The following is a 22,502-nucleotide window of genomic DNA, read 5'->3' as shown; positions in this document are numbered from 1 at the left end:
AAGAAAAAAAGTGACATTTCTGCACACAACTGCTCAAAGGTCTGGGCTTGAACATGATGACAAAAAGAGAGGACTACATCTTTCAAGAAGTTTAGATCACAATTGTTACTACATTAGGAGTATTGAGATATTCAGACAAAATAACAGACTTGCTCACAGTCTTGTCACCTTAAAAATCAGACTGCTAAAAACAGTCCTGCATACTTGTTACTACTTTTGCTTTGCAGATACTATTAAAATAAGACTATATAGTATGCACCACGTCGCACCAAATAATCTTCCTTTTAAGCTCACCTTAGAGGTTTCAGTGTGAAAATTCGTACATCTTTAGTTGCTACAGCTAAGATGTGGAAAGATCTTCCCAGATTTGGAGCAAATGCAATATCATGTACAGGATCTGTGACAGTCATCAGAGCTTCTGCTTTTGCATACTTCCTGTACAGCATAAGAAATTAACCTTTAATGCCATCAAAATGACCAGTGATGCAAGTTATATAAACCAGACATAGTAGAACAGGGGAAAAGGGATTAGTATACACAATGAGACTTGTAAAAATAAAAAGTTTCTTAACATAAATTTAAGTAACAGTTACAAGCAGATTTCTTCAGAAATGGAATACATCAGATACAGTAACTACTAACAACACAGTGTGCTAAATCATACAACAAAGAACATTACTGTCTACAGTTGAAAAAGGGACACAGACATTCTCCCTTTCACAAATCTAAAGGAAATTTGCATCTCAGTAACTTACTACATTTTCTGTGCTTGTAAGCAGACCACTATCTGCCTCCTCCACTGTTATCATAAACATGTGTCCCATTTTTTTATTTACTACCAGGTAAGTTACAACTTTTCTTTACTGTTAATGCACAGAGAACGTTGTCTGAAGCTAGGCATAAACCCACAAAACACCTTGGCTCCTTTCCCACACCAATCATTCTGACTGAAACACAAGTTGTCTGTCATCATTTAGTTGAAAGTGGTTGTGCACACACTTCCTGACCTTTTCGGTTTCTGAATTCTTAACCGTACAAACTGAACTTTCACAGAATGCTGGTAATTCACAGGACTTTCTGTCATTATAAACGTGCTTTTAAAAGGATTTTAAGGTCACCTTGAACAAAATGGTGCCAAGTGCAACACAATTCAAATTTCAACTTTGCCCTATTAATTCCCTGTGCAAAATTAAGCATATAAATTAGAAGCAGAGTAAGCCTCCCGTTAAAATGCTGGTAGGAACATGGCATTTCTGCACCATGACAGAACAAAATTACCAGTATCATGTCTGATTAACAACAGTTACCATTCTGAGGTCTCCCTCTCCTTTTCCATCTAATAGCTCAGAGACAGAATTAATCTATTATTACTATTTACTAACCCCCTCCACATCTATTACCAGGAAAAAAAAGAAAGGCCATAAATTAAAAACTACTTTCAGATCCCAGAAGTGTTATACATTGTCATTTAGCATACCTGGTATTTTCATTATATTCATAAATTTGAACCTTAGCCAGTATATTTGGACTGTTGTCATCACTTCCTACAGCTATCATTGGAGAATGTGCTCGAGAGCTAAAAGGTGAAAATAAATACTGTTATATTTACAGGTGATTCCACAGAAAGTACACCAAATCTTGTTTTAAATTTTAGATGTGTAATCTCTAAAGAAATCAAAACATAACAAAAATAAAATATCACAAGGCAGGGGGATCACAAGGAAACAGAAGTAAGTACTATGCACAGTTACCGGTACAATCTCTGTTCTGTTGACTTGAAAGCCCACTTTATACACCCACTAAGATGAAATCATTAGGAAACATTATTTAGCAATTCAAGATGATGGTCCCAGAGAACAGGATTGATTTTATATATGCATCTGCGGTCAAGTATTTGCCACAAGTTTCATGGCACAGTCTGCATTCTTTGCAGTACTTTTAATGATTGATTTAGTGGGATTTCATTCAGGTTTTAGAAGATAGATTACAAAAGCTAAACGTGGATGAGTTCTAGTTTTTGTATCAACTTTTAACCCCATCCCATGCATTAAAGTGAAAGCCTGTACTCTCAATCTTCAGGACAGACTACTATCAACGAAGAGAAGATTAACTGGATCAGCAGGCCACAGACCACTACGTCTACAGGGAAAGCCAACTAAGCGCTTCCGGACAAACAGAATCCAAAGGAGTTCTGATTGTTTTTTCCCTTCCTGTTATTGCTGGGGGAGGATACAAGATGAAAAGCTAAGGAGAACCTCTACATGTATGTGTTCTGGCTGAGGAATACCCAACCAAACTCCTCTCTGATTCCTTCCTGTTCAAGAAGGTTAAGTATAACACTGAGCACCTAAGAATCTAACTGTCCCTTTATAAACACTTTCTCTTACGAAAATCCAAGTTAAGTTTTGTGGGATAAATAAAGAGCACTCCATAGCTCTTTAGCTCATTACTTGCTAAAAATAATTAAGCTGGGACTATTACCTCACAGAGCACAAGAGGGCTTTCTGAAACACTCCTCTGGCTCTTGCTTTATTAAAAGAACTGTTAGCAGCTTTCTTTAAGATCTGACTAAAGTACACTCAATCTTCTACATGCAGTTTTAGAATTTATTCTACAAAACTTCAGAACTAACTCTTTAGATCTTCTGCTTAAACCTACAGTTTTAATAACATACCTTGAAGGATTCCAAGAAATACAACTGCAGCTTAGCTTACATGAGATTTCATGCTGCAGTGACCACTGACTAAGGTTCATCACATCTGGAGCTTCATAAATCCTTACAACTCCATCTGCTGAACAGGTTGCTAACATAAGACCCATATGCTTGGGAGCAAACTTCACATCTGTAACAGATGTCCTGCTGTCTACTAGAGTGGTCCTCTTCACCTGCAAAGAAAGGCAGAAATTCTTGAAGGAAATGCTAGAAATTTCCATTAAAAAATTATCCCCTAAGGAAACCTAATGAAAGTCTGACAACACCATTTCATAGGATCACTTACCTCTTCCATCAAGAACTTAAAAAAACAAGTCTTTACACACCAATGAAGTGGAAAAGTGGCAGGTCATTGCACTAATGCAATTTCAAGCATCAAGAAATATACTCATAGTGGTATCAAAGTTCTGATGCCAAAAAGAGTTGTTTAGATTACGCTTTTTAGGAAAAAAAAACCCAACCGCATAACAGAAGCACAAAATAGAAGAATACTGGCCACAGGCAGTTTGAAACTGTCCTCTTCATTCATACCGGTGACAATATTAACTGCAATGCCTAGCAACACTGCTTTTTAATTTCAGTGCTGCTGAAGTTTACCATGAAACATTTTCCAACTGAAGCATCAAAACAATTATTTCTGATAAGGGAATGGGTGAGTACAGCAGACATTTGACAGGAAGATTAGCTAGGGTGAAAGAGGAAAAAAGTTATAAACATTTGTTTTTCAAGTTGTATCCTCTCCTGGCCAAGAAAGTATGAGTTTGAGCTGAAAGCTATGTATCACAACTGCACCCAGGAGTGAGCTTCCACACCCCACCGGGTCCCAAGACTCCTGACAACTTAAATCTTTGTAATTATGTATTTTAATGTTAGAAAACTTTAGTAGAAAACTGCAGATATTTTAGCCACCTAAAACAAAATGTTTGAGGCAGGAATATTATACTGAGTTATATAAGAGTACACATGAAGAATAGCTGAGAAAATCTGTTTAAATCTAAAATTCTCTTGATGAAATGCTACCTAGAAAATCCACTTCCAAACAATTTCCCCTCAAAACTTGATCTCGTTTGAAAGACGAAAAAAGAACAGCATGAGACAGTTTCAGATGAGCTCCTGTCACAGAAAAAAATGTACAACTTTGATTCTACTGCAGATGGAAATTCATGTCTGCAAGTTGCTTGCCAGGGAACATCCTACTAAGAAACACCACCAGCAGTGACACTAATCGGGCCTGAATGTTGTCATCTAGCTGTTTTCCCCAAATACTTCAGGCAAATCAGGGACACTCCATATTAACAGAAGAAAAAGTGTGCTTTTTCTGTTTCAGAAATAGAAAATATGTTGCAAAACCAGTAATGTCCAGTAACTTGGTAATTCGAACAATTTGCATGTTCAGTCTTCTGTTTAGTTCTGAAATTTCAACAGTTTGCAGCTTCAGCCCATTATGATAAGCAAACAAATCAGTAAGGCACAGTAAAAAAAAAAAATGTGTTTATATGGGCACATATATAAACTGTAATTAATATGTTGAAGTCTCACCCAGTGACTCTGGCCTCGGAGTTTATCATTTGACTCTCCCACTATTTCTTCCCATACAGCTGCTGTTCTATCAAAAGAGCAGGAAGCCAGGACCTGCCCAAATTCAGGATGGGCCCATGTCACACGCCACACAGATCCGCTATGTGTCTGCAAGATAACACCAAAACACTACAGAGTAATGCACTTACTGTATTAGTCCAAGTGATCATACATTTTCATTACTTTCTGCAGAAGCAAAATTAAATTCTAGGAAGTAGTAAGACTAATCCTTAGAAACCCGTGTTCTTTTATAAAGCTCAAAGTTTCACAGCAGCTCTTGCATTTATTCCTTAAGCACTGCAAAGTTTTGTTGCTATTAATTAATAGCTAAAAGGTAATTATTACAAGTGTATTTCAAGGCATTTCTTATTACTCCTTTAAACCGTAACTTCCAAGATAAGATTCTGCCTTGACACAAAAGTACACCTTCATTTTACAATTTTCATCCATTACCGTGCTCGCTTCTAGCTTGTCTATACTCTTCCAAAGCATATGCAGAGCATTACTTATCTTCTCCTTTTTTACATAAAACTCACCCTTCATACCTAGTCAACCTAATGCTTTTCTTTTTAGAGAAGGGAAATTCAAAAGCTTCACTTGCATTTCCACTTACAAGGATTACTGTATCATGGTGTTATTAAAAGTAAGTTTAAAAACAATTCAGAAGCTGAATGCACTTATTACCCTGATGAAGCAGAGTACGTGACAGTTCTCAGAAAGGTTTGGTTAAAAAAACCAAACAACAAGCACACAGAGGTCAGAGGTTGTAACATTTAATAGGAAGAGGTCTGGCTTTTTTTTTTTTTCTTTTTAAGTCTTACAATATGCAAAAATTAAATATTCAATTAAAAATTAAGGTACTGTTTTCCAACTCCCTAAACACCAGTTACTGCTATGTTTACTGATACAAAGTCTACCAACATTCCTAAGTGCTAATATAAGGCTGCACGCTAGCTTCTGCTTTAGGTAAGAAGTATTAGAGCTGTTTTATAAAAGCAGAGAAAAAATATTTTGCCATTAAGAAATACAGGATCTACAACAAATCAAAAGTATTTCTGCTCTACTAAGTCAGCAAAAATTAAGCATGTTTTTTCAAAAACGAAGGAGAAATTATGGTTATAACGATGTAATTTTTATAAATACAAACCTTCCAGCTGGCAGTGCAATGCCAATCCCCATTTTCACTTTTGTCCCAGACCTATTGAAAAATCAAAATACAATCATACAATTTGTATATAAAGCTTACCAAGTAGTGCTAAAAAACACAGCCATTTAAAAAAGTAATATATATATCACTAAACATTTTCATCTGGAAAACTCTACCTGGCTCAGTACACAACTGCACTTCACTCAAAAACATCCCTACTACAGGTAGGGAGAAGAGGCATACACCTACAAAATCCACTACTGTATGAAAGCTTTCATTTTTTAAACAATACATTATTCACAGATGACAATTTTTTACAGATCTCAACACTTCCCTCTGTTCCATGAGCAGCACTGGCCAGTTTCACTCTAGAGCTCCCACAGTCCTCACCACCACACGTGCTCACATCTGGTCACAAACCCCTGATATGGCTCCTGGCAATTATCCCAGAGACAGAGCAGGATAACAAAAAGTGACACTACTGGGGGAACAGATCTTGTTCCTGTTACTGATATTTCTGCCTTGATTTATAACCACACGTAAGTCACTTAACCTTCCTTTTTCTTAATTTCCCATATATTTTTATCACCTTTTTGACTTCTTTTCTGAAAAATTGTGAAGTCACTCATGAATGTAACCACATGAAAGATACCTTTAAAAGTCTGGCATCCACTCCCATTTGTAATTCACTCGCTGTATAACTTTACTGAAAGTCACCTCATTGCGCCATCCTGGATCTCTAACACAACCCTTGCTGAGACCATCACGGCCCAACTCTGTAAATTCTCCTGGCCTGCTATTCTGCAGGGCCCACCTAGTGAGAACAGGACCTACGCCACAAAATAGCACTGCTTTACAAGTGTTGCAAAACTCTGTTTAGAGTGAAACTTAACAAGGCAGTCTCACAAAGTATATTTTAACCATGCAAAAGTAAGGTTATTTCGCTAAAGAACATCGATTTTGATTTCTACCTACCTCTTGGCAACTTGCTTAAGAACATTCATTTGAGGCTGCAAGTTTTAAGTGATCAGTTCAGACCAAAGAGTGACATCATTTTGACTTACTTTTTGTTGTCACTTTTAAATATAACCTCAGGAAGAAGGGTTGCTTGTTTAGTTTTACACCTGATATACATTTGACATAACTTTCTACAGAAAAGACCTCACAAAAGATAAGACTGCTCTCTGCAAATTACATCCCTTAGATCTTAACTCTGCAACTCCTGAATTTTTGTCTTAACTTCCCACTCTGCAGAGAAAACGATAAAAGCAGTTAACTTTTCATTTACTATTACTTAATTTCCCGTAAAGGGATGTAAAATAAAGGTTTCTAGTATTCTACAGTTTCCCTAGCCTGCCAGAGCACACGCAGAACTTTTCAGCCTTTTGCTTACTGGTACTTCGTTATGAAAAAGTAGCTTCTTCCCTCAGGGCCCGTCAATAAATACGCATTTTCAGCTGAATCACAAGACAAGCCGCACCGCTGCAGCCGCAGCAGCTGAAGGATGTTTTCCAGCTCCGCACGGGGTCGGGGGAGCAGCCGCGTCCCTGCAGCCGTGCGCGTACACACACAAAGCGCGCCCCGTGCGAACGCTCCCCGGCCCCGCCGGCCCCGCCGGCCCCGCCGGCCCCGCCGCCCGCACCGCAGCCGGGACCTCGGGCGGAACGTGCCCACGGCGGCGGGTCGCGGGCGCCGAGCGCGGCCCTTCGCTCCCCGGGCACGGCGGGGCGGAGCGGTACGGGCCCCTCCCGCCGGGAGGCGCGGGCCCGCTGCGCGGGGGAAGGCTGCGCCCCGGCCCGGCCCGGCCCTGCCCGGCCCCGCCGCCCGGTAGGCCGCGCACCGCGGGAGCCGCGCAGGCAGGCGCCGCGCACCCCCCGCACCCCCCCCGCGCAAGGCCCGGCGGCTCCCGCTCACTTTGACGCTCTGGTCGCTGGAGCAGGTCGCCATGCGCCGCCCGTGGAAGTCGAAGGAGACATCGTGGATGAGGTCGCGGTGGTCCGCCGCGATGCTGCGGGCCACGAACATCGCGCCGCGCCGCGGCCGCCACGCTCCCGCCCGCCCGCGCGGCCCAGGCACGCGCCCTCCTCACGCGGCGGGGCGGGGCAACGGCCACCGCCGGCTCGCGCGCAGCCGCCAGAGCCCGCCGCGCGCCCTCGCCGCTTTGCGCGTGCGCCCTTCTGCCCGCCGCCGCCGGGAGCCTCCCCCGCCGGCCGCTCCGCCCCGGGGGCAGCGTCGGGGCGGGCTGTCGAGCCGGCCGGCGCGGCTTCAAACGGCGAGTCTGGCGCGCCAGGCAGCAAAGCGGCCCAGCGCCGCGTGAGCGCTCGCTCGCGTGCGTCGGGGCGTTAATTCCTCCGCAGGTAACGGCGGGGCGCGGGCTGCCGTGGGGAGGCACAGAGGCCCCGGCAGCTCCGAGAGCCGGGGTGCCCTGGCCGGGCGGCTTCCCCCGGCCTGCGTCGCCTCTGAGGTGACACCTTTCTGCCGCCTTCGTTACGGCTGGGCCCTGCGAAGGGTTTTTTGCTACCTGCCCCTGTAAAGGCGTACGCGAAACGGCCGGTTGCCGCGGTGTGGGCGCCGGGCGGCTGGCGGGGTCGCTACGCGCCAGCAGGGGGCGGCAAGCGACAGGTTCGCGCTGCCGCGGGGGCCGGGCTGGGCGGGCCCGCGCGCGCTGCAGTGCGCCGCCGCCTCACGGCCCCGCTGCCGCCTCCGCGCGGCGCTGCGGCTGGCCCGGCCCGCAGGCACTCTCCGCAGCCACGTAGCCCACCCGGGTGATCGCGGTTGCCTTGTGTTACCGCTGTCCCCCCTTCGCCCCTGTCCTCCGGAGCGCTTTGGGCCTGAGGGGCGCTGCTGCCGTTTCCGCCTTCCCGTCTCTTGCCGCCGGGGCCGTCGCCATCTCCCGCGCCGAGCAGGCGCCGTGGGGGCTGGGCGCAGTTACCTCACCTTACCTGCAGCGTTGGAGCTCGCTGTAATGATGCAAATCAATAAGCGGGCAGAGGAAACTGCCAACACGGCAGCGTAGTACTTACATCATTGACTTACAGTTTACGATTGACCGTACTAACGAGTACCGTCAGATGAGCCCTGAAGCTGTCACCCCAAATCTGGGTGAAGTCACCCCAGATCTGGGTGAAGTCCCCGCGTGTGGAAGAGCCGATCCACACAGGGACGTTCGTCTCTTGCCTGTCTGCACGGAGATGGGCGCTCAGCGGTAATCCACAACGCCAGCACATCCCTTAACGCATCGTGAAGCATTTTATACGCTTTGAACAATTGTTTACAATTACATTTATTCACAATTATCATTGGCTCTGACGAGCCTCGCTCCATTTAAAGGTACAGTGGTTTGGGGTTGTGGGTTCTTTTTTTTTTCCACCGCTCACGTTCCTTGCGGAGGGGCTTAGCGGGGGGCTCTCTTTGCTCGAGGGTGGATCTTTTAGTATGCTAATCAGGGTAGCTCACACATAGTTGAAGTAATTTTCTGTTTGGTCTCATTAACTATTTGGTTCTCCTTGAGCTTAGCTTGACCTATTTATGATGTCTACTCCTTCTCCCAAGGCCATGTCTTGTTAACTATTTGCAAGGATTAATTAACATCCTCTGTTTTTAAAATTTTCTTGGTTTCCATTATAGATTTCTACATTTTTTTCTTCTTCGAAGTAAACAATTCTGTCAAGAATACTGTGGTGCAAAAGATTGAGACCTGCTTCTCGAGGACAGGTGTGTAGGGGTTAAATTTGGAAGGTTTGTAGGGAGGGTGAAGCAAGTGATATACAACGCTGACAGTGAAGGAATGCACAGTCCAGCTGGAAACGCCGAGTGAGGCATGGTAGGTACTGGCTAGCATCACAGACGGTGAAGCAGATGAAGCAGAACAGAGACTTGCACGAGGTAGAAAACACATCACAAGTGACTGAGGTCTGGGCGGGAACTGTAGACCACTAACGACTAGTGTGTAGTCACAAGGCTGCACCGAACAAATTAACCAAAGCAGCCGAGCTCTTGAGGGCTCAATACTCTCGCCACTGAAATACCAACTTCCAGGGAGTCCCTCAGTAGCAGAAGCCCTTTCTTCTAGTTTGTATCCTGCGGTATCAGCTTGCACACCAGATCACGCAGCTCTCGGTGCTAATATTTTTTAAATACCGTTCATTCATCATGTCATTGAGCACAAGTTTTGTCCATTGTCTTGTTTTTAAGGCATGTTTCATCTGTAAGCCATGGTATTTACTAGCTATTCTGAAGCTAATTACAATGGTTGATAAATACTGACAAAGGAAAAATAATAATTAATTTGCTACAATCCAAATAGTAATAATGCAATTAGTAGATTTAAGAGACAAATAATGAAATTATGATGCTGGTAATAAGTGACAGCAAACACGCTTGTATTTAACTGTGCTTTATTTCGGTTTCAAAACTACTCAAGTCATTAGGACACCTTCACTGCCCTATAGCTACGATGCAGTTTCCAGATCATATATTAAGTGATTAAGGAAGAGAATAAAATCTAAAGTTTCCTGAAATCAGACATATCAAATTCTCTTGATTCATGTCCAATTCAGACCTTTTCTAGAACATTTTTTGTATCTCCACCTTTATCAGGAGATTACTTTTACCATTTGAAAAAGGACTTTTGATTCTCACCTCATTTAAAATTATCATGTTTGGTAATGGCAATAGGGAGTCAAATTCTGTCCGCTTGGTGAAGAGGTTTTGTTATGGAATGTCCAAATACTTAACAGAATTATAAAGAAACCATTAACTGCTTGTGGAGTAAGCCTGGCAGTTTGGGTTTGACGTTTAATGCGTTTATTTTTACAAACTGTAAACTACATTCCATAGCAACTGATGGAGCTGCTGTTATACGCCACAGAGATCACTTCACTGTGTTCTGCATAATTTGCAAGCATACTTAATATGCAAGCGTTTAACAAACTAATGCATGTGTTTCATTAGTAGACCTCATCTGAAGACTAGGTGTGCTGTACTCAAATGTAATAAGGAATGACAGTAGATTAATGATAATAGGTTGGGATAAATGACAACAAACTTAGACTTGAAGGGACACTATGGCTTTAAGATGCTAGGATTTTGTTATTTTAATGATACTGGGTAAGGAGAAGCTAACATGTTGAAAAATATTTTGTTACCCAAGTACAGGGAGTATGACAAAAATGTTTTCAATTACAGAGAATGGAAAATGTGGAAGGATTTAAAAGAAAAAATACCAGCTGGTTTTACATTCTTATATAAGTTGGTAGGTTAAAAATGGTAATTTTTTAAAAATACTATAGCTAAATGTTAATGAAGAACATGGGATTTGAGTTGAAGAGAAGAATTTGCAAATAGTTGTCAAGATCGTTAAGACATCTAAGTTTTACCTATTTATATCAGTGGAGAATTTGGTTCGGAGATTGTAAATAATACAGAAAATTTGTAAAGCATTTTAAAAAATGAGGAGCTAATGAGAGGAAGGAGGAAACATTTTCTTGTTTTGGAAGATGGTATTGCACAATTCCTCTCCTAGAGGGAACCTCACTTTGGACTGTAGGGCCATGGTCATACACGTATGTGTACACCCACACCCACACATGCTGCAATCACACGCAATCACTTTGGAGGTCGAAATTTCACTATTTTCTAAATAATGGATAAAATTTAAGTAACGCAATATGAGAAGCAAGCAAACTTGATTGTTCCTGATAGTTCCAGCACTGTAATTGGAGAGGTATTATTTTTTTCTTGCTAGAAGGAAAACACTCATAGGTAAGAATAAAACAAACAAAAAACCTCAACATAAATATTCATGCATTTATTTGGACTGATAAGGAGTAAGATTTTATTTTTTTAATCTTCTTTCAGCATGATTAGAGATATTTGTACTTTGAAATTTCATTTGCTGCTTAATTCAAATAGCTGGAGAGACAGTACCTAATAAAAACATTAAAAGCTGTTTTAATTTTTTTTTAGTTCATGGCAGTTCCTCTGATGCTTGATTTTGTTAGCTATTTTTGGGAAATGTCTTTTACTGTAAACCCTTGATTATATTTATTTTAAAATTTCTTTTTTTTTTTTTTTGAGTCAGTGATTCAGCTGTTAAAAACCTGCTCTTTTGCAATTTTTAGTAATGTAATGATTTTGTCAATGTTACCAAGTATTATTGTTTGTTTCAGAACAATCACTATGGAAAAAGTGCTAACCACCCTTAGTTGCGTAATTTCATGCCAAGAGGAAAAGAGTCGTCTAAAAATGAGGGTCACTGAGGAGACTTGTATAGGAAACTTATGAAACAAACATGGACAGGCCATATAAGGGAAGCAAACAGGTTTGGTGCTCGGTCAGCTGTAACTATAGGGTCGACTATTCTTTGAGACTCCCTAGAGACTCTAGTACATGTAAGGAGCATGCGCAATACTTAATTAACATAACACTGCTTATTGAATGAGTATGTATGATTTTTCCAAGAAATGTAATGCATAAACATGTGTATGGTCTCTATAATCTTGCCTAGATGTAACGTACAGCATGCATGTTAGGTGGAACAATCCCCCATGCATCCAGCACTGCAATAAAGGAATGCCTGCTTCTCAGTGATACGTTGGTGTTACGGAGTTTTCTTATTCCCAGCTTCAGTGACATCAACACTCTAAGTATATTACAACTAGTGAATTCATATTTTTCACCTGCTTAAATTTTATTTATTTCTTAAATACTTCTTCAGCCAGTAATACCAGTATAGTTGGAGCTGGGCAGAATTGTCGGATTCACAAATAATTGGCATCAGTCTGTTTCATTTGAATAATATATAAATATTTAAATGTCACAAATGCTCATTTTTGTTTGACCTAAAATGTTTATTGCCTTTGACAAGACAACAAAACCCATACACTTCAAATCAAGACTAAGCTTTTTTTCTTACATTCTAGTTTGGTCACTAAGCAAAAAAAACCTTCTTTTTTTTTTTAATACATATACACATACACAATTTATTTCATCATTTAAATATAATCTACCCCTGTCCTCAGTCTCTAGATTCAATGCAGGTAATTCAGTTTAGATTTATTTAGAAACTGGGTCAATAATCCTCACTCACTTAAAAAAAATCCAGGAAACATGGGGAACTGTCATCGCAGAATGTTAATTTACCATTGTGTCTGATTTCAGTCAATACCCAGGAATGAGATAAATACATCTACCTCACACAGACATTTGTATCAGCTGTTTTTTGTTAGTGGAAAGACTGACACAGAACTAAGGTTCAATAGAGGAAATGCTTCATAGTGAAACATCAAAATTAGTGAAGGGATGAGGGCACAAGATACACCCTTTGTTAAGGCAAGCAGTCATTAAATAGACAATCAAGTGGAGTGGGTGGCATCCGGTCTAACTAAGAGGCATCTGCATCTTCTGGGAAATGAAATAATGCTAATTTAAATTCTTTTAAATGGCCAGACTATATCCTGGATTAAAAGTAAAATAAGATCAGTTGAATAAGATCAAATCTCTCTGGATCTCTTCAGGAAGATTTCAAATGCTATAAAAGAAATTTGCTATAAAAGCTAACATCAAAAAAGCGATTTTCCAATGCTCTAACATGAGCGTAAGGTGTCTGGAACCACAGAAGACTTGACATCTAGGGTAGTATGGTAAATCAGATAGAAATAATGTGAATAGCTGTGCAGTTTAAATGTTTTACTTCCTCACTTAGGTCTAACAAACCCTTCTTATTCTGTTGCCTATTTCTAATCTTAGGAATAAATATTTTAATTTCTTTTTATCTTAATTTAGATGAAATTAAGAATGAATTCAAGATTACTGCCTAGCAAGACATTCCCCTTTGAACGGTGCTAACAAATCTAGGAAGCAAGTCACCGAGTGCTGCAAAGTGCTGCAGCTCCCTGCTGCACTCCACAGTATCCAGAGGGTAGTGAAGTTGGAGCATGATAGGATGATCCAAGCCACCATGGCCACGGTCAGGAGGGCATCAGCATCATTCATTACTGATGGTAACCAGAACACTGTGCTGTGTAGGAAGATAACGGGAAGCGTGCTTGAACTCACTGGAAACCCCAGGAAATGTGCAGCTTCCAGTTACTGAGCCATGAATTAGAATTCAATGATTAGCTAACCTCAGTGTTTTCCTCTTACTCTTGGAGCTGAACAGTAAAGACAAACATTCAGTTCGTGGTGATGGTGTGCATGAGGTGGAAAAGACAGTTGTATTTTAACCTTACTATTTTCTGGATCATGTGCAGAGGAAGACCATACTGAATTATGGCAATCTTGATACATTTTTTTTAACATTTGGGCTCAGTATTATCTCTAGATTAAATTAAATTGAACATAATTGAACACAGCATAGGAGAAGAAAGAGAAGTATCTATAATAAGGTTAGTTTTTCACTTTTGACATAGTAGGGCAATTTTGTTCTCAAAGTGACTGGATAAATACACATAACTTAATTTACTTCTGCTGGAAGTTCAGCATAACTGTATTAGCATTGGTGGAGAAACCCTCATTCAAAGTGGCTATAGCTGATATTGCCTTGGATTTAAAGAAAATACAGTCGGTACTTTCCTTTTTCCCTTTTGACCTTCTTCAAGTAAAAGATGCTCTTGCCTGTAGGGGGAGATTTTAGAAGATACAAAGGCCGGCCCAAAGGAGAGTAAATCAAGAACTGTATGCATTAAGGTTGTTTATATTGGCATAGGACAGAGGGTGAGGAAGCCTGGTTCATGTGGCTACCTCTATCGTATGCTTCAGTCCTGTCTGTACTAGAAGCTGATCTGTAACGGACAATCATGGATTATCATGCTAAAGCAGTTTACAGAACATTTACAGGTTCCATTCCTGGTAACTATTGAAAAATATTATTGTTGACAGGGGAGACCTGCCTGACGCTGTGAAAGTTGCACACTTCTCTCTACGATGTTTTCCTTAACTTAAAAACTGGATTCCAAACAATTTATAATATTGCATAGGCAGTAAAATAATATCTCTTCTTTTGAGATTCCTGGATTAGAAATACAGAGTGGTATTATCAAACAATTAGATTCAGAAAAAAAAATCTAGTAAATCTAGTCATTAAGTAGGCTGCTTAGCTTTGAGAATCTTGAAGCTTAACGATTAGAAAGTTTGAAAACGTTAGGCATGCTGCCAGCAAGTGGTCTTGTAGGTGTAACATACTGTGTCGTATGAACTAGAAATCTAACGGTGGATGTTTCAGACACAGGATGAATTCTTGTCTAGGAAAAAGAATACCAGCAATTATTGCTATGACGGGTAAGTCAAATTAAGAGGACCACTTACCAGGCATGAGTGGCAGACCATGGAAAGAAATTAGTAGCAAAATTAGGTTTCATGGGCATAAAGGAGGGTAAATAAAGTCCCCAAGTCTTTACATGAGTAAACTGAGAGTAAAACTCCTACAGGCAATTAAAGAAAACAGAGGAGTGACCTTTTCTTTACGTGTCACCCCGCTTCATTGCTGCTGCAGTTAGTGTTCCACTTACAACATGTTAATATTTGTTTTGCTAGGAAATTAATAGAATGCCCCAAACTGAAATTAAAACTTAGTTTACCTATAAAAGGGCTATTAGAAAGAGGCAAGAAAAAGATATGCTCCAACTCCATAGAACTACATTTTACCACATAATGTAAAAAAAAGACTATAGGAAGATGAAGTAAGCAAAATAGTAGTTGATTAATCCAAGAAATGCCATTCGAGCAAAACAGCCCGTCATAATCAAGTATAGCTTTGGCAGCACGTAAAAGATGAGTTAAAGGGGAACTGGAGTGATGTTATGCAAGTAAGTGGCTTATGGATGGAAAACTATTCTCAGTCATATGAACGTGCAAAGAAATATCAGAGAAAATCTGAATGACAGACTGACAAGCAACATGACTGACAAGCAACATAACTGACAGCTAGGAAGGGAATACTAACAGCTTCCTAACAGATGAATATGAAGCTTGGTCTCAGATTGTGTAACTACATCAGAGCTATCTTTAAACTAGTGACCTAAAGTTGGGAAATAGAAACAGAGCTTGTAGGAGTAAAAATGGAAAATAGCTGTCCCTGAGAGTTTTCACAGTAAAAACAGACAAAAAGTCTAAACTCGGCAGCAGTGGCTTTCCTCTGTCTGTTTTGGTGTGTATGGAAAGAAACAGCAGAAGTGGAAAAAGACGTATAAATCGATTACAATGTTGACAGTTAAACCATTTCTGCAGACTACTGAATGCAATATTAAAGATGTTGCTTACAGAATGGCTGTTCATGCTTGTTTATAAGCTAAGGAAGCCTTTAACGCCTTTACTTGCGGGTGGTAACACGTAGCTTTCACCACCTTAAAAAAAGGTTTCACAGCACCACCAGATACCACAGTAATATTTAGTCATTTGGACAGTGGGCTCAGACAGGATTTGGTGAACTGTGTTTGAAGCAGGACCTCACCCCACCAATTTTTACTCTCCCCAGATGACCTGCCCTTCCTATGGCCTGGAGCCTGCCCCTTTGCATGTCAAAAGCTGCCGCACAGCACTGAACTGTCTCATCTGTCCCCCTCCTGATGGAGGACCCTGCAACATGCACTTCTGTCTCCAGTGATCACCCTTCTGCCTTCTAGAGTCCACTCCTTCAGGAACCCCACACATGAGCCAACTCCCATTTCCTTCAGCAGTCTACTCACAAGGGGGAAGAGAGGTGCCGCTGAGGGAAGGAGCAAATCTTACAGCCTTTCCTCCTCAGCCTCTGGCCTGTGGGATGGAGAGGCTGCAGATGGCAACCCTCCTGCTCCGAGGAGGTGGAGGCAGGGGCGCAGCTGCAGTGGGGCAGGGAAAGCAGGGCTGGACCATGTTACACAGGGTGGTTTCTCACAGGGTACGATTTGATGCCAGACACACGATGCCACCCACCCCAAATGTGACTTCATTTCATTTACTGTAGGTGTATCTTTAAATTATTTTTTCCTTTAAATGGAGTTTTTCTTTCTCACGTTTTTGAAGTGAGTGTACAATTTGATGTGATCTGCTTAATAGATTGAAAGATCTTATTTAAGTGGTTGGTTACTGGCGGTGACTCAAAGCTTCTCCATCTACAGGAAAAGTTGAATTTTGCAGCAGTACTAGTCAGAGTCTGTATAAAAAGAAGACGGGGTTGTGGAAGGTGGAGGTGCACAAAGAACTTGGGTCATAACAACCCCACACAATGGCTTGGGGCAGAGTGGCTGGAAAGCTGCTTGGTGGAAAAGGACCTGGGGGTGCTGGTTGGCAGCTGGCTGAATGTGAGCCAGCAGTGTACGCACGTGTCACAGCATCCTCGCTTGTATCAGAAACAGTGTGGCCAGCAGGACCAGGGTTTGTCCTGCTGTGATTGTCCCCCTGTACTCAGCACTGGTGAGGCTGCACCTCGAATGCTGGGTTCAGTTTTGGGCCCCTCCCTTCAAGAGGGATGTTGAGGTGCGGGAGTGTGTCCAGAGAAGGGCAGCAAAGTAGGTCTCTTCTCCCAGATAACAAGTGACAGGACAAGGGGGAAAGGCCTCAAGTTGCACCAGGGGAGGTTTAGATCTGATATTAAGAAAACTTTCTTCACTGAAAGAGTGGCCAAGCATTGGAACAGGCTGCCCAGGGAGGTGGTGGAGTCACTATCCCTGGAAGCATTTAAGAAATGTGTAGATGCAGCACTTAGGGACGTGGTTTAGTGGTGGACTTGGCAGTCCTGAGTTAATGGTTGGACTTGACAATCTTAAAGGTCTTTGTCAACCTAAATGATTCTATGATTCTGTGAAAAGCGTGGAGGAAAGAGGGAGGTACAGAGATAGCCACTGTGGAGACAGGCTGAGAAGACTAAGTGGGGTTTTGGCTGACTAGGAGGAGAACGAAGAGGCCCTCTTCATCCATCACTGGATCCCATACCTTCAGTCTCTAGATTCAGGAGGTTGTGCCTCTCATTGCCCACACTCCTTATCTCTCAAGCAGCAAAGTCATCATTTACATCTGCACTGCTGCCGGGGCTCAGCTGCTCCTGTAACGGGGAAGGGCAGAGACAGGACTGAGTCAGAAGAGCCAGGTTTGCTACTGCCTCTGGTGCATACTGACTCTGAGAGGGAGTATAAAACGCCTATAAATACAGTATAACATGTATACATACAGTAGAAAAGTATAAATTACTCAGGCCTGGAGAGTTTGCCAGCAGGATGTAGAAATCAGTTGTTCGTGTAGCATGAACAGTTCAAACGTGTGGTCTTCCTCTCCACAGGAGAAAGGCCTTGGCAGAGGAAAGAGCGGAGCTTGGCTGCTCTTTATTGGGACCATTTTGCCACCCTGAACACCTGCATCCATAGACAACCTGCCTACATTGCCTATACCTGCAGCTGGCCCTGCTGTTATCTATTTACATAAAAGAAATACTCTAAAGTTAAAATGGAGACTTCAGCATTGCCTGTCCATAGAAATAAATGTCTTTGAGGATTTTTTTATTATTATTTGGAAAAAGAAGAATACATTCTTTTATTAAGGCATAATACATGAACATTTGGTAAAAATCTGAATTCATAGTGCAGCTGAGGTGGTACAATACAGTTGGAAAGATGACAACAATACAATGTTATCGTTGCAGTAATAGGTATGGAAGTAACTTGCTCATTTCTCTTGTTACATAATCAAAACTTCTGTTGTCAGGAAGTGTAACAAACAAGCTTCATTAAAACGCTATTAGGTATAATAGGTTAAAGAGCTTTTGAAATTAATGATTTAGGAAAACCACATATTCCCCACACCCAACAGGATCACTCATTTAAAAAAAAAATATTTAAGCGCCTGTACAAAGGCATTAATATATTTCTGCATCTACAAGGGCAGTAGTTTAACAAACACAGGGCCTATCCTAAAAACAGCCTTATACTTCTGACTGCCAGCGAAAGAATAATCCTTGGGGCCATTTTCATGTATCTGAAAGTGTGTGCTTAAGAAATCACGATCTATTACATGCTCCAGGACTAACAGGAATCCCAGCTAGGGCAAGTGGCTGTACTTACAGACCACCTCAGACTTCAAGGAACCCTGTTGAAAGGGTAATGTGAAAGGGCATGCCCAAGGGTTTCAAACTGTGAAAAGACACTTTCATCTCTTCTCATGTAGAACAGACCCTGTCTCTCTCTCAGATTTCAAATTTCCACATGGTGTATGGGTAGACTACGTAATAGATTTGGAATCACCTATTTATGAATGCCATGTTATGTACGTTATGTATAGCCTCTAGATCATTGTGAGACATAACAAGATGGAGTTAACTAAGAAACAGTCCAGCAACGTAGTCCTGATAGTATATATCAGCAAATGTTAAACGCACAATGCTGGAGTAATTTTCTATTTTGACCACCATTAGAAGAAGCTAAACATACCTGTCTAGGAAGGTTTCCAACTCCAGTACAGCAAACACCGAAGGTTCCCTGGATGTCTGCTACATACTCCTCCCTCTGACATTTCTAAGAGCAAAGATGATTAATTTATTCTGACAATAATAATAGTTCATTGTTCCCAAAGCATTTGAAACATCTGGATTAAGAACACACAATGACATCCCAGACAAGGTTCCAGGAGAAGCATACTTGAATTTCCAGGAGATACATGACTACATAAGCTAATTTCCCATTCACTGGAAATTGTGAAAATGTTTTTTTGTGCTCACTTAAGGCTTTTCCCCTGCCATGAAATTCCCACTAACAAAAACACTGCCTCACAGTCAGCTGTAAGAGTGCACTCCCTTCGAAGAGAAACCGTATGGTGATTTTATACTCATCACCAACCACTTTATTCATCACAGATCTCAACCCAGAGGTACAGTTAGATCAGAATCATAACAAGGAGAAATTTCCAACAGGAATTGCTGTGAGGACACATTACCCAAGGGACCCATCATTAGATTCAGCAAAGAATTCACAGAGTTTTGATATTGTGTAAACTGTATGGTCATAGTTTATGTTAACGTATTTTCAATGAAATTATTTCTAAACTTCACTGTCACAAGACAAGAATCAGGTCTGCATATTGTTAAATCTCCTTTCTACAGACTTGTACTAACTAGCATGTTTAGTTGGCCTTACAGGAATAAGGGATGTTTGTGCTGTGACAGATACTTAAACTGAAAACTCCAGACACATGTCAAAACAAACACAGTCCAAAGCTAAAAGCCCACCCGCAGTATGAACACTGAAAAGAGCACAGAGTATTTTAAGGCATGTTCACATGGTGGCTTAGGATTAATGGCACTTTGAACAGTCACACACAGCTCCATTGTGGAAGCTTATTAGCAACTGCTCAACAGTGAGTACTCCTTTCAGCAAAGGTCAGGTGAGTGCTAATTACCAGCTGTTGCTTCCTGCCCAAGGTAAGTCGCATGCCATTTTGTGGAGAAAACAATGTCTATTAGACATTATTTCTACTAACACAACTTATTCAACATTTCACAAAAAATATCTGCTTTTGAGCAAACTGAAATATAATTATTTCAGATTTGTGCCTCTTTGCTGAGTGGCTGATGTACTGTCACCAAGTACTAAGCATTAACTTTTGAGCCTATGTCCTTCAGACATCTGAAATACAAAGAGCATACACAGCACGTTGCAGTGCTCTATGGGAGGATGGCAGAAACAGATGATATTTATATACACAAGTATTACGCACAGAGTATAAACACATGCATGAAATGTTGCACAGAAACGTTCTGTGCATGGGGATTACTTATCCACTGTCTCTTGAATTACACAGATTAGCCAAACAAAAAATTATTTCATTTTCCCCCCAATAACGCTATATTCTAATGTTGAAAGAGGTAAACTTCAAAGAGTTAATCATGCATTTATCTGCATGATTATTAAAAGTATCTGCCCTATTTTTTATAGATGTATTTTTAAATTATCGAGAAAAATATAAATCAGTACTTGGTAATTCTAGCTAATTTAATTTCCATCACATCTGGTAACACTTGGTAGATTTAAAAGTATACATATATGCAACTCACATTATAAAACAATTGTATAAAATGCTGTGCGGGTAAGTTTCCATTTAGAGCAATGTGGGGGGGTGGGGGGTGTATAACTTGCAGCATAGATTTCACTGATCTAATTCATTATTGAACCTATTAATGAGTCATTCCTCTGTGTAAACAAGGCCCTCCCAACTACTTCCTCTCTCAGGAAAGTGAAAGGTAAAAGGAAGTTTTACTGTCACCCTGAAAGGCATATATATTTATGTTTTAAAAACAGAATCATGGCATTCCTTCATTGGAACCTCCTTTCCAAAGATACTCAGGATTTATTCCAATTACTGTGGCAGATATGTGTAAATTCTATATTAATGGTGCACACTGTTGATGCGTATTTGACAGCAGATTTAGCTGTAATAGCTAATGCAGTTACCTCCTTCAGCTATCTGCCTCATCCTACTTTCCAAGGTTGCTGAAACTGGAAATTAACTGAGAATTATCCTTATTCCTTTTTATGGGACCAAGAACTACTGGAATCACAGGATTTGTAACGTTGCCCAGAGAAAACCCCTAGAACCAAGAGTGTATGTGCGGCGGTTTCACAAAGAATGCTTCCGACTTCTCATTTCACAATTGCTGCTGTCGTATTTATTCCTTACATGGTATTCACCAGCCAAAATACATTCTGAATCTAGAAATCAGATTGCATATCTATAACTTCTGAATACATTATCTATAAGGTATTATCAATGTGTTGAGAAGCAATAGGAAATCAGGGGCATACTGATTGCAATATAAATGTTAATGTAACAACTTGTTAGTGTATATAAATAGGGGCTTATGGAAGTCATATATCTTAATCTCCTCCTCACAGAATCACTTTCAATAATTTAATCACCAGACTCAACTAAATATTCTCTTAATCAAGAAAACCAAAGGCCAAAACTAAGGTGGTCTTGCTTAAACACATTAAAAAAACCCTTTGCTTTTCCTCTGCATCCTGTCTTCCCTAGGTAGTGCTTATGAGAGGGCTGTTAAGAAGAAAACAGCCATCTTGGACAAAGAAAATCAGTTTCAAGTGAAGAGAGCTTCCAAAATTAGTGTAAGAGAATGGGAACTAGAAGCTAGCCGAGATGTTAAAGTGACCCTGGGGGATATTTCTTGACAAATACAATCTCAATAACATACTTTGGCTTTTTATCTCTCTGTAGTGTTGCTCTATTACTGCAAATCTGTGTTAGCAATTACATTATTTTACACTGAAATCTTGAGAAGAATCTGACTCTGAGTGATCTAACACACAATGAAGACATTTCTGACATAAAAGGATGCCAAAGTAAAGAAAATTGTGTACTAGGACCGTTTTCTTTGTGACAGATCACTTCCAGTGTACTTCAAGGGTACTACTGGCTGCCAGTAAAGAAGCTGCAGTGGTCTGTTTGAAAAGTACCATAAAGTTTTTAAAAAAAGAAAACAATATCCTTTGATGACGAGTGATGTCTCTTGGCATACAGTGAGATAGTAGGAAAAAAGATCTAAAATTCAAAAGATCCAGAGAATGTCACACACCCATTCTGATACTGGACACGTTCTGTACAAGGGTGCTTTCCTCCCCAGGTTGTTAATTCCAGTAAGTGGTAGTGTCATGACCTGAGCTGCTGGAACTGTTCCACTGGCTAAAATAAGACGTTAAAGACCTTGACAGCATTCCAATTGCAAAACTTGTGTTATGGATCCTTCTTTCAGTACATTACACTCAGTTTTTATTTTCTTTGAGAAAACAAACAAATTGGTTTAGCAGTTGCAGCATTTCATATGCCATAAGGGTACGAATTAGAGGTTTTAAATGTCTGGACCAAAGAAAACACAGCATATATTGAGAAATGAATATATTTGTTATGCAAAACAGATTTTTTTAAGACTCCTTATTTTAGTAGATTAGTTTCAAAGCCATTTTTGTGAGAGACATTATCAAAGAATAGAAGGGAAGATAAATTTTACATGCACTATTAATTTGCTTTGTTAGGAAATCATACTGCCTGAAAAATTATAATTTCTTCATGGCTCTGCCACCTACAGGCAAA

At 40.8% G+C, this 22,502-nt stretch overlaps 1 protein-coding gene across 1 annotated transcript in view; it reads right to left on the bottom strand.

The window, feature by feature from the left end:
• CEP192 (centrosomal protein 192) overlaps positions 1–7,574 on the bottom strand; it is an 88,436-nt gene extending 80,862 nt beyond the window's left edge. Inside the window, exons 1-6 of the mRNA XM_056331495.1 lie at positions 7,353–7,574; positions 5,439–5,489; positions 4,253–4,399; positions 2,675–2,886; positions 1,478–1,576; positions 295–435 (exon numbers count right to left, since the gene is read on the bottom strand). Coding sequence (XP_056187470.1) covers positions 295–435; positions 1,478–1,576; positions 2,675–2,886; positions 4,253–4,399; positions 5,439–5,489; positions 7,353–7,463 — 761 coding nt within the window. The 5' untranslated portion in view covers positions 7,464–7,574. The remainder of the gene's footprint in view (positions 1–294; positions 436–1,477; positions 1,577–2,674; positions 2,887–4,252; positions 4,400–5,438; positions 5,490–7,352) is intronic.
• Positions 7,575–22,502: the final 14,928 nt, after the last annotated feature.

The sequence above is a fragment of the Falco biarmicus genome, chromosome 3 (assembly GCF_023638135.1).
Source record: "Falco biarmicus isolate bFalBia1 chromosome 3, bFalBia1.pri, whole genome shotgun sequence".
Taxonomy (NCBI): domain Eukaryota; kingdom Metazoa; phylum Chordata; class Aves; order Falconiformes; family Falconidae; genus Falco; species Falco biarmicus.
This window is presented reverse-complemented; position numbering and strand designations above follow the sequence as displayed.